This window comes from Sapajus apella, unplaced genomic scaffold (genome assembly GCF_009761245.1).
Source record: "Sapajus apella isolate SASKATOON/1434 unplaced genomic scaffold, GSC_monkey_1.0 scaffold54, whole genome shotgun sequence".
Lineage (NCBI taxonomy): Eukaryota > Metazoa > Chordata > Mammalia > Primates > Cebidae > Sapajus > Sapajus apella.
Window position 1 is genome coordinate 8,946,088 of NW_022436994.1, and position 17,146 is coordinate 8,963,233.

General features: G+C 52.0%; 1 protein-coding gene and 1 long non-coding RNA gene across 4 annotated transcripts in view; one reads left to right on the forward strand and one right to left on the reverse strand.

Moving 5' to 3' along the window:
* The window catches only part of ADCY1 (adenylate cyclase 1), a 109,846-nt gene extending 103,575 nt beyond the window's left edge, over window positions 1–6,271 (reverse strand). For 2 of the 3 annotated variants that reach the window (XM_032244283.1, XM_032244284.1), the window contains exon 1: window positions 6,098–6,271. In XM_032244283.1, coding sequence (XP_032100174.1) covers window positions 6,098–6,211 — 114 coding nt within the window. In that variant the 5' untranslated portion in view covers window positions 6,212–6,271. The remainder of the gene's footprint in view (window positions 1–6,097) is intronic. The other variant, XM_032244282.1, reaches the window with a different exon arrangement.
* Window positions 6,272–16,066: 9,795 nt separating this feature from the next.
* LOC116527350 overlaps window positions 16,067–17,146 on the forward strand; it is a 17,193-nt gene continuing 16,113 nt past the window's right edge. The window contains exons 1-2 of the long non-coding RNA XR_004258504.1: window positions 16,067–16,078; window positions 16,874–16,878. This is a non-coding gene — a long non-coding RNA (uncharacterized LOC116527350). The remainder of the gene's footprint in view (window positions 16,079–16,873; window positions 16,879–17,146) is intronic.

Sequence of the window (17,146 nt, forward strand, 5' to 3'; positions counted from 1 at the left end):
CGTTCACCTGATGCTCGCCCAATCAACTTCAGCACCAAGAAGCCAAACCACTAATGAAACAAGACTGAGAAACAGGCTTTCCCTGCAGTCCACGTGACAGGCCTTTGTGAGATGTGGGAATCCGAGCTCCGTCCTCCATAATCACCAGCCAGCTTGACCTGGGCTCAGAGCACGATCCTTGCTGTGACTGATCAAACTGGAATTGCGTTTTCCTGGAAGTTCTAACTCATCTGTAAAACCATCTGGGCTTGCTGTTTACTTTTTGATGAGCTTATAAATTACTGAATCAATCTTTTTAATAATTACAGGATTTTTCAGGCCTTCTTTTTCTTTGCGGATCATCTTTGGTAACTCACGCTTTTTCTGGAAATTTGGCCATTTTGTCTCTCTTCAAATATACTGGCATAAAATTATTCTCAGCATTTCCCTATTATCTATTTTTAATCCCTGCTTTATCTGCAGCCTTTCTCGTGCCTCACGCTCCTTATTTGTGTCTGCTCTTTTTCTTCTTGATCAGTCTCTCTAAGGCTTTTCTATTTCAAAGAACCAACTTTTGACATTTTTGTTCAGAAATGGAAAAAGCCCTGTTAAAAGAACCTTCACACCCCTTTGGAGCATGTTAGCTCGGTTATTTGTGAGCCTAAAACAACTGAGTGAGCGTTATTTAGCTGAGGAGGTCTGTGGCCACGAAGGGAGGAGACAGCCATGTGCTTCCCTTGGAAGATCCTGGGCTCACCCTGGTTCTGCCACTGGCCACTCTGTTATTCACGCCATTATCTTTCCTGGGTTATTTAAATTTTCAGAGCCACAGTTCTCAGATTTACTAAGCAGAATAAAGTCCTTACATTCCTAACCATGATACAGAGGGCTGATATTAATTTTAAAGAGATCTGACAACTCAGAAAGAACATCTTGGTACCCTGACCCTCTTCTATTCTGCCCAGATCCTGCAGGCAAGGACAGATGAAGGGTGGGGGCCCAAGGTGACCCTTTGCTCTGTTTCTTTGTTTTGCTGTGTTGAGAAGAGGGGTCATTTTTGCTCAACCAAATCCCCCCAAAGGAATCAGCCTCAGGCACAGTGACAATTCAGGTAAACTTTACCTAACTACAGCAGAGAACTTTCCAGACAGACAGTAAGTAGTGCAAGGAAAGAGACAAGCCTTGGTCCCCACCCCACCCTTGTCCTCCACAGCCTCTTGTTTCATGGCTGCCCTGAGAAGGTGAACGGGAGATCAGGGAGAGCTACTGTAATATTCCCCCAGTAAGAATGTTGATAGAGGCCTCTCTGCTTGAGGCTGGCACCTGCCTCAGCAGGAGCAGACCAGACTCCTAAAGCCTCAAACATTCTGCAGGGCAACCGCAGGGCTAGTGGCACTAAACAGTACAGGAGGGGAAGGAGAAAGCTCCTAGTAGTGGCTGTGGCTGTTGTCACCTTCTTCATGGGTAGCTGCAAAGTTAGCAGCAAGTAGGCGCAGAGCACCCAGGGATGCATTCTGGCTGGTAAAAGGCAACAGTGGCATCATAAACCAGGACACTGAGAGGTTCTCCCCAGGGCTTAAGGTGAAGCACGCCCTACTACTGGTGTCAAAACATAACTTATCAAACTGGGCAAGAACAATCTGGAATTGGGGCATCCGATGCAGAAGCAGAGTGGAGAAGGGCGAGAACCAGTGGGCTCCACCCTTGGCACTGCCGGGAGCCCCAGAGCAAGGGCACTGCTGCTGCAGCCGTGGCCATCTGTTCCATCAATTCCCATTCCAGAACAAAACTGCTTCCGCTGGGACAGGACAAGGGGTTTAATGTTGGGAGTCTGTATTTCAGAAGAGGGATGCCCTGTTGTGGCCTCCTGCAGACCCAGACAGTCAGTGGGGACCACAAAACATGGGCCTGTCCACAGGCACATCCCTGGGAGGTGTTTTCTGAGCCGCCTGAGCCAAACTCCTGCTTTGTGAACTGAGCACAATGCTCTCCCTGTTCACAAAGCCACTGACCACAGTGCCCCTGGATAACACATTCGTCCCCCAAGAAGAAACAAAGAAAACCACCGCCAAACTCGCCAGTGTGTCTGCTCCCCTGCCTCCATGCTCTTACCTGTGCAGTGACCCCCAAAACATGTTCATGATGTCTCTTTCCTGCTAGGCCCAGAAGCTCCTCTCTGTGAGCACAGACACACAGGAGCCAGCCCTGCCCATCTCTCCAGAGGTCAGAGCCATCTCCTTCCAGCTGAGGCCACAGGACATGAAATGATTTCCCTCAATGCACTGTGCACGGGAGCAAAGTCTTGGAGTCTGCCCACACGCCTCCCCTCAACTTGACCTCACTCAGCCCCCATCTTCTGCTCCCACTGAACATGCGCGGCATTCTACCGCCTCCTCCCAGTGACGCCCACATCCACTCCCAGGACCAGGGTGCATTGGCCCAGAATCCCTCTCAGGACTGGGGTGTGTCCCCCCAGATCCCATCCCAAAACCAAAGTGTTTCCCTCAGATCCTCTCTTAGGACCAGGGTACATCCACCCAGAAACCCTCCCAGACTGGCGTGTGTCCACACCCAGATCCCCCCCAGCACCAGGTGTGTCTTCCTGGATCTCCCCGCAGAATCAGGTCACATGCCCCCATACCTCCTCTCAGAACCTAAGTGCATCCCCGATCCTCTCCCATCACCCGTTGTGTTGCCTGGACGGTCCAAGGGTCTGGAGAAGGCTCTGAGAACAGGTGCTGAATGGAAGGGTGTCATTAATGAGATTAAAACATGAAGGGCAGATGCCTCCAACTAGCCATATGGTAAGGCTCCATCACCTGTCACTCTGGAGACTGCCGTTTCATGCTGACATGCGTGAGGCCTGGACAGAGCTGCCATGGCCACCTCCAGGCTCTCTGGATGGCCAGGCAGGCCCCAGGCAGATGCTGAGGAACAAAGTGCCTGTATACCTGAGAGCCTCGAGAGCTGGCAGGGCCCCGCTGGGCCCCAAGTGCTCCCCTCTGCCTCCCCAAGAGACAAGGCTCCCTGAAGTGGCAGCGGGCAGCAGGCGGCCAGGAGAAACCTCATTGCTGATTTCCAGCCATCTAGGCAGACAGTTATCATGAGATGCAACCCTGAACGATCAAAGGGAATCGACAGAAAAAATGCAGCGAATGTCAGGATGGCTGAGGTCTCAGGAGCCACTCGGGAAAGTCACAGAAGGCATGTCCTCATTCAGTGTTCGTGTGTCAAAACATCAGCTCAGCTTTGAAGCAACAGAGAAAATCATGAAGGTAAACGATCCTTCAATTTGAAAATATAAAAGACTGAATTTTTAATGCAAGGAAAAGCAAAGCTAGAGGAACAGACCTGGGGAAATATGAGGACCCTTTCTGATGAGGCATCCGTGTTTCTGTTATACAGTGAGCGGTTCACTTGACTGCCAGGAAAGTCAGAACATAACGGGACGGAGGGTTGGAATGTACAAGTCACAAAGAAATACAGAGGGTGAACAAGCACGAAGGAGTCGCCATCAGCCTTAGTAAACAGAAAGGGGCAAGGGAAACAGGAGGTGCCAAGTCCTCACACAGAGAGAGAGAGGAAAGGAGGGGGAAAGGCAGAAACCGACAGACAGAAGGAGAGGGAGAAGGGGAGAAAGACAGGGGCACACAGGGACACAGCACACTGCAGAGCAGCTCACGGGAACCCAACCCCTGGGCTCTCCCCCCTACAGGGCTGGGCGGGGCCTGCCAATCTGCATTCCTAACAGGCTCCCCACTGCTGCTGATGCAGTGGCTGGCCTGGACGGCTATACAGAGCAGAGTGTAAGCAGACATCACTTATAAAGATGTAAAAGAGCACATAAATAAAATGTAAAATTTGGGAAAATACCTCAGAAACTTGGGAGAGAAATGACATATTTACACTGCTAAAAATGTTACTCAGTGAATACTTCATGTGCATGAAGAAAAATCTTTCTGAGAACGTGGTATCTAAATGTCAGATGCTGAGAACACCACAGAATGTGCATTAAGGGAAGAAAAGGCAGATGTTTTAAATCACATTTATCACACCAGTAGCGATGTCTTGTGCAAAATGGCAAGCAAAAAGGCAGAAAATAAAATTATATATACACCAAAATGACAATTACATGGGGAAAAATACACATAAAGACAAAATCTAAACAATAAATAGCACTCGGCTGGGTTAACTGGATTGGATGAACATTTTGAAAAGGTCCTTCTTAAGAACGTTCTGCAGTTAAAACTCGGATGCACCTCTGAGCCTCCCTGAGTGTGACTGCCTCCTCCTAGGGCTCAGGAAAGAATGCCTTGCTCACGGAGCTGCTATAAAACCCAGTGAAATGCTGCAAATCAGGCAGCAAAGGCTGGACTAGACAATACTGGGAGGAAAGAGAGTACATAGGAGAGGCAGCAAACATCAGAAAAGAAATGAAAAAAGACCAACACAGAACGTGAACAAGCACAAAGGTATGGAAAAGGAGATGGGAGGGAGATAAAAGAGGAAAAGAAAAGGATGATTTAGAAATACACACAAGCAGGACCCACGAAAGAGTCTTTGCCTTCTCCACTACAGAGGATGTAGTTAAGGGGAGAACAGGGCTTCCAAAGATTCACTTGGGATCTTACGGAGGTAACAAAATAAGGCTATACACCTCTTAGAAAGCACAAAGGAGGTATCTCTCTCAGTGTGATTGACTCCAGTCTAAGAAAAAATGCTCAGGGCTCAGCCTTGAAAGATGCACAATTTATATATACATCGACACATTCATGCACACACACAGACAACACACATCAACACATGTGCATACACACATATATACATGTCCATGCATATCACAAACACACAGACACAGAGGCATGCCCACACAGACACATGCATCTACATGAATACAAAGCCACACACACATGCAACCACATGTCTGGATGTAAAGACACGTGCATGCATGCACACACACACATGAGCACAGGCATTCACAGACACACATGCACACATGTACAGAGGCAAAGGCAAATGTGCACATATCCACACATGCAACTCCACAGGGATGCATGTGAACATACACACAGACACGTGCCACTGCCCACATATCGTCCACATGGACACATCCTCCTACATGTTCACATACACGGCAATACACATGCCATCTAAACACACATACGTGATCTATTTCTCAACTATATCTTACTTTTATTGTAAATATTAGGGATCAAAACAATGTCCATACATGAAATGTGTATGCGTGTTTTTACATTTATATTCAGTATAATATCTTGTATTCACATAGTTGAGAAAGAAATCCTATCTGTCAGCCGCAGGCCTAAAACATCAGTAGTTTGGTGTCACAAAGGCCTGTGAGCCCCAAGGCTGGGGGGAGAGTCTAGATCCCTCCAGGGAAAGTTCCTGGAATGTGCCAGGCTTATCCCAGGTTGTCCCTCCTGAGCCTACTGGGCCTGCTGGGCACAGGTCCTGGGCAGCAGACAGGGAACACAGAAGAGGAGTCACGGAGGGCGTTGGGAACCCAGGCATGGCTCCCTCCAAGCCATTGCCCTTTCCCTCGTGGCTGTTTCATCCTGATGCCGGCCACTGGAGGAACCCCAAGGGCTGTGGGTGCTGTATCATGACCACCGTGACCCCTCTACAATTCCCAGCACAAGGGTACCTCTGCCTTCCAGGAGTGACGGCATGCTCTGGGGTCAGCAACGCTGAGCCAAAGGCAGGGCCAGTGGGAGCCTCAGGCCAGTAGATCAGCGTCACCTCCTCGATCACATTCACCCGAGGCATGGCCAAGACCTGCCTCATCCTCCCTGGGCAGCTGACCTATTCCAGCTGCAACCGGAAGTCAATGCGCCCAAATGCTGTCCTCAGAGCAGCCCCTTCCCAGCACTATCCCGTGAGCTGCTCAGCTCCACAGGGCAGCAAACCTAGCCTGCCTGCCCATTTGCTAACTAAAAAACCTCAGGGCATCTCCTCCACTGCCTCAAATACCAACATGTACCACTGGGAATTGTGGCCCATGTCACCACAGGGTAAACTGAGGCACAGGAAGGCAGCTCCCTCTACCTCCCCAGCACCACAGCCAACCCCTCTAAGCTGACTGGCCCAAGCCACTGACCTGCTTCTCGTTCTCATCTTCCAGCCTCAGCCGGTCCTCGATGCAGCTCCGGGCCTGGAGGAATGCCTTCCTCTGCGAACGCTCAGTCAGAATCCGCACGAACACCCCATACATGTTCACGCCGACAAAGAGCAAGGCATTGGCGCCGAGCTGCAGGGAGAGAAGGAGGCAACGTGTGGAGCCTGACATCCCGCACACATGAAGAGGGCCCAGGCCACCCAGAGAACATAGCATGAGCTCTCCAAAAGCCACGCCGCCCAGGCCAGACCCACAGCGCAGGCCGGGGATGCAGGGAGCCAGCCGGGCAACAGCTTGCCCTCACCCTGTCCGGGCAGCTGTGAGACAGCATGTCAGGGTATAAGGAGCAACCAGGCCTAGTGTCAAGGCCGAATTGTGTCCCCCAAAATGCATAAAGTCCTAACCTCCAGGACTCCGGGATGTGACTAATTGAAAACAGGGTCTTGACAGAGGCAATTAAGTTAAAATGAGGCCATCAGGGTGGGCACTAATCCAATCTGCCGGGTGTCCTTAGAAGAAGGGAGATGAGGACACAGACACAGGCAGCGGGAAGACCCCGTGAGGGCACAGAGAGAAGATGGCTGTCTGCAAGCCTAGGAGCAAGGCCTTGGGAGAGCCCAGCCCTGCCCACAGCTTGATCTTGAACTTCCAGCCTCCGGACTGTGAGATAATCCATTTCTGTTGTTTAAGGTGTCCAGTCTGCTGCGCTTTGCTATAGCAGCCTCAGAAAACCAGGACCCCTGGAGAATACGTAAGTAAAGAGTGGCCGTTCCCAGAAAGCTTGCACAAACTGCTGCGGAAAGATTCAGGAAAAGGTGAAAGGTGAGCTCACAAAAAAAAAAAAAAAAAAAAAGCCCATATGTTGATTTGGGTACACAGTGAGCACCAGCACAAGATGGGGAAATGCAGCATCCAGAGCCTGGTGTCTGCACACTGCCTCAGTCCTGTCCCCACTTCAGCTTCAACAGATGAGACACAAGGAAGGGGCTGCCAGCCGGAGAAGGGGCCAGCACTAGCAGTGTGTCCACACTTCAGGCTCAGGACCAGGCTCAGACCCAGGCATCAGGCACCAGGCACCAGGCACCAGCCTGACCCAGGGTTCCCCTCCACGATCACTTCCTGCTCTCCACTGCCTGCAGCTGGTCTCCTCAACTGTTCTGTCTCTACGTCTCGCAGGCCACTGGGCCTGGACGGAGGCACCTCTGACAAGCCATGCAGGGCCATGGCATGTCCTGCCAGGGGCCCTCAAGTGGGGGGCTGCAGTTTGTAAGTATTGTATGAAACAAGTGTCCCTTGGTCACTTGCAAAATTGGATAATTTTTTTGTCTGATTAAGCCCAGGCATTTCTACTTGTATGCCAGAGCTGAGCCAGCTGAGCCAGGAGCAGAAACCTGAAGGCTCCGGCTGTCACTGCTCCACACGGATTAACCACAAACACCCCCACATGTAAATGTGTGCTGCACACTGTGAAACAGAACTAAAATCAAAAACACCTTCACACAGTAGTGTGGGGAGCAGCTGCCGCCGACAGGGAACCAAGAGAGTCCAGGACGCAGACCCATGAGATGGAGGAGATGGGTGTCACCCTGATGGGGCCAACCTACAGACAGCAGGACAGGAGCCCCCAGACAGCTGGAGGAAGGAGACCTGACAGTTCCTGGCCACCTACTAGATGCTGGTGCTGAGGAGCAGGCGGGAGGACTGAGACTGACCAGGGGTGGGGGCCACACGGAGGGGCAAGGACAGATTTGGGGCACCTTCAAACTCAAGGTGTATGATAACAGCCTCAAAGGTGCATCCATCACGAGGCTGAAAAACAAACCTAGGACCAATGGTCACATGCAATCTGGAAACATCACAGCCACTCTCAAGGAGGTGACGGGGAGAAGGATGAGGAGCACAAATCTGCAGGGCCCCAGCTGACAGCCATCCTCTGCCTGACACCTCCACAGGGGACCTGACCCTGGCCCAGCACAGCTCCCCACACATGTCAGACACCCACCCACCTGACTCTGTGGGGCTGACGACATTAAACACCACACACTGGCAAAGGCATAGGCAGGAAGTTACCCCTGCCAGACGGTACCATCCTGACCACAGCCTCTGCAAGCCAGAAGTGGGATGGCTGTTGCCTGTGAGGGGTCAGAGAAGGCAGCAAGACATCCAATAGGATGGCCTCTCCCCGACCCTGAGCATCAAGAAGGTGACCTTGAAATCTCCACTATGACCCTGAAGATCTCTACCGGACCTGAATATGGCCATTTAGCTTCCCTCTCAGTGCATTGGACATAGCTGCTGTCATCATGGTGTGGATACCTCTCAGATCTGGCTTTTTCCACGAACAAAACGCAGAGCATGTTAGGGTGTGTTCAGTGCTCAGAGTCAGCAAACACCATGGATGTCTGGAAAGGGTCAGGGATGGAGCAGGGCGTGGAAGACCACGGGCTATCGGACACCTGGGGTGCTGGAGCTGCCAGAGCTGAGCCAGCGAGGCCCGTGGAGGGGCCTGCACGGGAGACCACCACCCACTTTCTAAAGGAAGTGAAAGGCAGGTGGACCCCAGCAGTTAAAACAAAAACGATAATCAGGAACAATAAAACTTCCCTTGGAGATTTTCCACATCTTAGCTTCCTTTCTCCCCTGTTTTCCTCCTGGAACACAATGGGCTTAGATTACAAGCGTATGACAAAGAGTCCACGGGAAGTGGAAACAGCACAGCTGGCAGGTCAGCTGTCAAGATGACCGACCCTCCCCATGTGCATCAGAGCTGTTCCGTGCGGGATGGCAGCCCGAGGAGGCTGGGAGGAATGGCGGCCGGTCCCCCTCATCTCTGCACTACATGGAGGTGCCCCTGCAAGCCCTCCCGGAGCCCAGGGACCCCTTTCTCAGAGGGAAGCAGCCACTCCTCTCTTCCCATTAGCTCGCCTCCCCATTTCTGTTAGCTACAATCTATCCTCACTAGAATGGGGAACCATCACTACCTGCCCTTAGGATGTTTGAGGGACACTGTCACCAATGAAACCAACACTCCCACTGGAAGCTTCAGACCCCCATGGACCCTGGAAAGGAAAAGCACCATCAAACAACCCAGTACTCTATGAGCTGGGCACTGCCTCCCTTCAAAAAAAACCCATGGAGGGGAGTGGTTGAGAAGGGATTGCTGTGGAAAGGACACTTCAGGAGAGCTGGGTGTCATCCACCCATAAGCACAGGGCTCACCCGCCAGGACACGCACGCCTCCACATTTTCCCAGATGAGCATCCTCATCCGCCAAATGGACCCACTGCATTGGAATTGAGAATTCCAAATCTGTCCCCAAGGTCTGGAACTCTCAATTCTCCCAATGAAGCTCACTGAACTCACAGCTAGAGGGGCATTTAGGTCCAAAAGATGCATGTCCCAGGGCAAGACAATCGTGATGTGGCTTAGCACACGTCACAATGACAAGAAAGGCAGGCTAGGGTCACCATGAGCTACTCAGGGATGAGGGCTCCAGGGGCTGCAAGAGTCTGGGGGAGAGTCAGCCTCCCCATCACAGTCTGCTGGCCACTCCTGGAGCAGGGGATCCAACCCCGGCCCAGCCCCAGCCATCCGCACCCCATCACCAAACTCCCTGACCACATGATGGCCCAGAGCCACATGCTGCCCACACCACCCAGGCCCTGGGTGGCACCGGGCTGCTGGTCTCCCAGTCTGGACACCCTCTCAAGCTCTCATCCCAGCAAGGACTGAGCTGGGCTGCAAGCAAGGACAGGAGTCCAGGTGTCCTCACCAGGGTCAGACCCTGCCCTACCCCTGTCTTCTGCCTGCACCATCTCTGTGCCTCAGTCTCTCTATCCAACAGATGGGCAGATTGATGGCAATTATAGTACCTATCAAATGACCTTCTCAAGGAGACCTAAGGAGAAACCCAACAAAGGACACTGCATGGGAGGCAGGTTAGACTCTGAGGCATCAGGATGAGTCTGGAGCACTGTGCAGAGTCAGACAGGAAAGTGTTAAACACACACACTCACACACTTGCGCACACACACACACACACACACACACACATGCACACACGCAATGATGGGGGTATGTCAAAGGACACAGCAGCCAACTGAAAGAGGTCCCAATGGCCAAACAGCCAGCACTTGGAAACCTTCATGGGCCAGATTAACTCAGCCAGACAGCCGAGAAGAGAAGGGCTTCCCAGGGAGTCAGCTGGGCTGAGCACCAGCATGCTTGCAGAAGGCGACCACGGGGAGCAGGACCTGTCTGCAGGTCCTAGGGCATCTCTGCTTGACTGTGCAGCACCTGAAAACATCACCAGAGCCGGCTCGTCGCTATGAGAGGCAGGTTAGACTGTAAGGCACCAGGATGAGCTCGTGTTTGGCTTAATCCACAGATGGATACATATACAAATGTTTATAGAAATGTGTGTGTACATATAGGTCCTAGCTCTACCTAATGAAAGAAAACTAGAAGCAATGGCTCCCCAGGAGCAATAAGGACACCAGGAGGCCAGGTCATAGTCTTTAATAACATTCTCCAATAAAAGGAACTGGGAATCCCTGGAGAAATGACTGATACCTGGGCTCAGGCAGAGAAAATATTTGCTAATCAAGCAGATGGGCCTGGAGCACCTTGCAGGGTCAGAAAGTAAGGCAAGTGTCTTTCTCTCTCTCTCTCTCTCTCTCTCTCTCTCTCTCTCACACACACACACACACACACACACACACACACACACACAAATGGGGGGGTGTCAAAGGACACGAGAGCCAACTTAAAGAACTCCCAATGGCCAAAGTTGGAACAATTTGAGCAACACAAATCAGTATTGAATTGTAACCCAAAGTATAAAATAAATATCAGTACTGATATAAATCAATGATGAAATCAAAAATAAATGTAGTATAACAGGTGAACAGGCAAAAATTTGGAGCATTCCAAATCATTTATACTCCACCCTCAAGAAAGTAAACTCCTCACTCCTTCAGTATCGGCTCAGCACAGTGACTTCGGAAAAAGCACAAAATGGAAAAAGAAGAGAAAAGAGAAAACCTTATGGCAGAGAAATCTCCCAATACCACCTTAGCCAACTGGTAACTGCCACACCGGCCATGATGAGTCCTGTTGACAGATGTGCCTGACATAATGGGATGAGGGCATGTCCTCCGAGGCCTCCTGTCAAAAACCAACACCCCAGTCTAACCATGAGAAAATCATCACACACTGGGGGTCCCTGGACTAGCACCCCTCATGGTCACTGGGCTGACACCATGCGTGGTCACTAGACTAGCACCCTGCAGGAGCCCTGGGTCCTTCCCCCAACCCAAGATGTCTCATAGTCCTTGGAGAGAGTATCCCAATCTGACATCATCATCCCACACCCCCAGGTACCTGTCCTTCCTCCCCTCCAGGGACAGGGGCCTCTGCCCAAGCCAAACTCGCAAGTCCCCTGACCCTCTCTCTTCTGTCCTTCTCAAACCTTCATCAGGTACCGCCCCTGACAACCCTATGCCAATGACTTCTCTCCAACTCCACTGCCTGGCACAACCTGCAATCAGGCTGCTGTCAAAGTCTGCGTGAGGCAGGCCCTCCCTTCATCCCAGACTCTGGGTGGAGCCCCACCTTCCCAGCACATTAGAGACCCACTGAGCCCTGGACTCACCCCTGACTTGTCTGCCATGCCAAGCACATCCCCTGGCCATGCCACACCTCTGGGTAGAACATGCGCTCAGACCCACAAACCTCACTGCAGCCTTGGCCAAGAGCGTTTTCCCTCCTTTCACTGGGCAGCCTCCTGATCTCTGGACTGGTCTGAGTGGTCCCTTCTCAACCTGGGATCACTCTCATTGGGTATGAAAACCTCTCCATTGAATCTGCTCCCATTTTCAACCTGCCATCATCAGGGCTGCCCCAGCACAGTCATTCAGCCAGGGTGGCATTCAGACTACCCAAGAGGACAAAAGAATGGCTGCAGGCAGTCCTCCAAACCAGCCTCTCCTGAGCACAGGCCGCAGTGGCAAGGAGCGGGATCCTGCTGGAGGGAGTACTTTCTCACATGAACCAACAGCACTTGGGCCACAGGCCAGCGAAGGAGCTGACCCCACACAACTGCTCCCTGCACAGCACTGGGCATGTTCTCATTGGTAAACTCCCAGACTGCGATCAGCCTGCCATGTCCCAGGTGTCTGGATGGTGGGATGGTCCCTCCTGACTGAGCCCTCGGCGGACACCATCCAGCCCCTCCGGGGTACTCACCAGGAGCTGGGTGCTGGTGTGACGTCATTCTCTTTAAACCATTTCTGCTTCTTCAGTGTCACACACAAGCGGGTTTTTTAATTAACGTAATTGCTTGTTAGCTTCTGGTGTTTGAATTAATAAAAGCATTTTAGAATTAGCGTCGTTTGAAAGAGGGTCGGCAGAATTCAGGTAACTGTTGGAGCCCGTGATGGGTACTCAAAGAATCACTGTGCTGGTCTCTCTACTTCTGTGTCTATCTGAATTTTCCATAATAAAAATAATATAACACAAGTTATTTTTAAAAGAGTTTGACAGGCTCTCCCTGAGCTCCCGTCATGAGGTTTCTAATGCATGAAGCTATGTTCACCAGACCTCAGAAAGGATTCTCAAGGGAACCTAGAGAAGCAGGCGTCTTTGGTGCTTCCTGTGTAACCACTGGCACCTCAGTTCCAGGGGGGGCATTAGGGCCGCATGCAACCTGTTCCTCCATGGTGCCGCTCTCCAAGCCAGCCCAGCCTCTCCCCCCAGGTCATGCACAGCCGCAAGGTCACCTTAGGTGGGAGAAAGGAAAAAGCACTGGTAGAATCTGACATGAAGACACCAGCAGGAAAGCGAGGAACACAGGGCAGGAAAGTCAGGAAGACAGATGCAAGCCCCCAGGCGGTAGAGCACCCTGGGGACAGCTCCCATCAAAGACAGTCCACTCCCCATGTATCTCACCACATCCCTGCCCAGAGGATCAAAGAATGACACAGTGACCATCTGAGCCTCCCAGGGAGGGTGACTCGGGCTCAAGCACACCAGAACCTCAGAACAGCCCCACTTCCAGCTTGTCCACCCCCACCCATGACACCTGTGACACCAGCCACAAGGAGCCACACCGTCAGCTGAGCTCTCAGGCACTGCCCATTTCTGACCCTTGAACAAATTCAAGCCAAGGCACTTGGCATTAAAGATGTGACCATAGAACGGGACCCTGCCAGTGACGAGACCCCACCCAGCACCAGGACATGACCAGTGCTCAGGAAACATTGTGATGTCTGCAAGTACAGATTTTAAAATCAACTATCAGAGATATTTCAAAATCTTCCGGCTAAGCCAATGTTTCCTAAAATCTGTTCCCTCAGTTAATCATTGATGCTGCAGGGCAGGTAGGTTTTGAGAAAACAAGTTCAACAAACAAGTATTTAAGATCCCTTTTTGAGGCCACGGTTGTTTCAGAAAGGCAATGCGTTAGTGCAATGAAGGCAAAGGCACTCCTGATTTCCCGCAGCATCGCCACGGAGCATGGCTCCAGCACAGGCTCACTGCACTGGCGGCGCACACGACCAACCAGGACACTCACTGCCACATGCTCCCTGGGGAACAGAATGTTCCAGAGCAAGCTGCCCTGACTCCTAGCTCACACCTGCAACTGCCTGGCATCTCCTGAACTTTCCACCATCCTCCTAAGCACACTCGCCCTTCTCAGCTGCATGCTTGCTATGATAATGCTGCTTCCAGAGGCTGGACAGTAGAGCTGAGAAAATCCACAGGTCCCCCGCAGGCTGGGAGAGGAGCCCTCCCAGACCGTAGGCAGGTGATGCTTTATGTGGAAAGGGTGGATGCCGGTCACAGGCTGGGACCTCTAGACCTGGCTCCAGACTGTGTGGTAGGTGAAGGGCACAGGTGGCACCCTCCAATGAATACAGTATTAAACAGGTTTCCTGAGAAAGCACTGAGCTCAGTTGCCAGAAAAGGCCACTAGAAGGACCATATCCAGGGACAAGAGGTCAAGTGAGTCCTTAGGGCTAGTGGGCAAGAGCCAGCCAGAGGACCACAGTTAGAGACAGACAGCAGGGGACAGCGGGGGGCTCTGTGAGATAGCCATCTTCTTTGTCCACAGTGGGTGTCTGACATCCCCACACTCGGACATGAGGTGCCTTGGGCCCAATGCCAGTTGCTACGTAAATAACAATGCCCCATCCATCAGAAGCATCTGTGCTCCCAGGAAGTCAGGGCCACCAGAGCCAGGGTGTGCCACATGCAGCAGGACAGCAATCAAGTGAACCAGGTCAGTAAGAAAAGGGCACTCAGGAACCAGCATGGTGGTTCACACCTGTAATCCTAGCACTCTGGGAGGCCAAGGCAGGAGACCGCCTGAGCACAGGAATTCAAGACCAGCCTGGGAAACAATTAGCCAGGCATGATGGTGCTCTCCTGTAGCTCCACCTACTCTGGAGGCTGGGATCACTTGAGCCCAGGAGTTCAAGGCTGCAGTGAACCATGATAATGCCACTGCACTCCAGCCTCGGCTACAGAGAGAGACCTTGTCTGAAAAAAAAAGGCGGGGGTGGGAAGAAAAGAACACTCAGGTGGCCAAGCACTGGGGAGCCAGGCCAGCCAAGCACCATGCATTTGCATTTTCTCAGGCTGAGCCACTTCCCGAACACTGAAGAGTCTACTTCAGAGAAGAGTCTACTTCGGAGAAGGCAACAAGGAAACACTGTACTCTGATAAAAGAGCTGCTCTGTATTTTTAGAATCAAAACAAAAAGTTGTGCTCAGATTCAGAATGTGCTACCAGCATGGACTTTCCCTTCTGCAGGGCTCAGAGGCTGGAGTGTAGGGCTTCCAGCACTGCTGGGGACCCCATCACACTGCTGGCAGCGTCCTGTCCACCTGCTCCCAGGTTCCTCTGAATGTTACCAATGCTCTTACACTTGTATGCACACACAAGCACACATGCATGAAAACACATCTACATGCAAGAAGACACATGTGCACACATGTGCGTGGGCATGCCCCAACACACACACATGCACATCCACACATGATGTGTACACACAGTGGCACATACCCACATACACATGTATGCACAGGCACACGCCCACACAGAGGCCCCACCCAGAGAGCTGTGTTCAGGCTCTACAAAGTCACACCCAAGCTCTGGGAAGCAGACAGCTCTTCTCAGCTCCAGGCTTTCTTCCCAGCCCAGACTGAAGGCACAGTGAACACTAAAGCCTGGAGATCAAAGCAGTTCCTGCCATCCCTTTAATCCAGGGAGATGGGATTGTTTCAGGGTCTGTGCTGCCTTCAGCACAAAGCCAGAGCTGGGCTGCTGCGGTGTGCTCTATTCTCCTAGCCCTGACCCCAGGGACTCCTGCACACCTCATACCTCCTTCCTGAGACTGGCATCTCTGCATGGCAGAAAGAAAAAAACAAATGGGACCCCCTTAGCAAAATAATGCAGAAGACACCAGGCTCCACTGAGTAAGGAGCCCAGATCAGCCTAAAGAGGGCGCGGGAGCTGAAGGGTTAAAGGAGACAGAGGAGAAGCACTGGGAGGAAGAACATGAAGACTGGGCTGGGCGGTGGAGGCTGCACCCCCCATGCCCCAGGTGCCAGCCCTTGCCTGCACTGGAGAGGGGCACAGCTGAGTGGCAGGCAGCCCCAGTCCCTTCCCTAAGGAAGGCTTTAGAGTACTAGCCAGGTCTCTCCCTTCACAGCTCCCAAGTCCCATGTGGACATGCCTGCCCTCCCACCAGCCTTCACTACACCTCCTTGATGCAGGTAAGGCTGGCAGCCTGGCTTCCCTCCGCAGGCCAGATTCTGAGGTTGCCAAGGTCACGGAGCTGGAGGTGCGGGAACTGGGCTTCAGCCCAGGTCTCTGTGGTGGTGCCGCTGAGACAAACAGCACAGGCTGCCTTCCCTCAGAGACCAGGATAGAACATCTACTCAAAAGACCCACATACTAGTAACAGTGAAGTGAGTGTAGGTGAGCCTGAGAATGTGTGAGTGTGCCTTGGTTTGTGGGTATGCATCAGTGTGCAGGTGTTCATTGGTTTGTGAGTGTGTGAATCTATGTAAGTGGGTGAGCATGCGTGTATTTGTGAGTGCATTGTGTGAGTGTGTGAGCTAGTGTGTAGGTATGAGTGTGAGTGTGCATGTGAGTGTGTAGATGCATGCATGCAAGTGGGTATGGATGTGTGAGTATGCACTGGTTTACAAGTGTGTGTTTCTGTGTGATTATGTGCATGCATGTTGGGGGGAGAATGAGTGTGATTGTATGCATTTGGGAGTGTTTTGTGTGGGTACGTGCACGTACGGGTCTGTGTGTGTTTATGTGTGTGTATAAATATGTGTTTATGCATAAGCATGTGTGTTTGTATATGTTCATGAAAAGAGGGGGGATGGGTATAACTCATATGCTCAAATGGAGAGCAGGAAAGGTCTCTTCCCACCACCATGGCAGATGGATGCACAGCAGATGGGCACTCCATGGTGACAGGTCCAGGCTGAGGGCCACAAGGATAAGGGGGCCAGTGGGAGGGGAAGTGAAGGAGGGGTCCATCTGGGAGGAGAGGCGGTGGGGCCCAGCAGGGGAGGGATCAGCAGCCAGAGGCAGGCTTGTAGGGGAGGAGGGTTCCAGCTGGGGAGGAAGGCACAGCCAGAGGAGGGGCCGGCGGGGGAGGTATGGTCAGCAGAGGGAGTGAGGCTGCAGTGAACCATGATCTTGCACTCCAGCTTGGGTGACTTGTCTCTTAACAAGAGCCTGTCAAGAAAGAAGGAAAGGAAGAGCAGGGGAGGGGAGAGGAGGCAAGGGGAGGAGAGGGAAGGGGAAGGGAGAGGGGAGGGGAAGGAAGGAGAGGGGAAGGGAAGGGAGGGGAGGGGAAGGGAAGGGAGAGGAGGGAAAGGGAGGGGAGGGGAAAAGAAAGAAAGAAGGAAAGAAAGGAAGGAAGAAAGGAGAGAGAAAGAGAAAGGAGAGAAGAAAGAAGGAAAGAAAGAAAGAAAGAAAGAAAGAAAGAAAGAAAGAAAGAAAGAA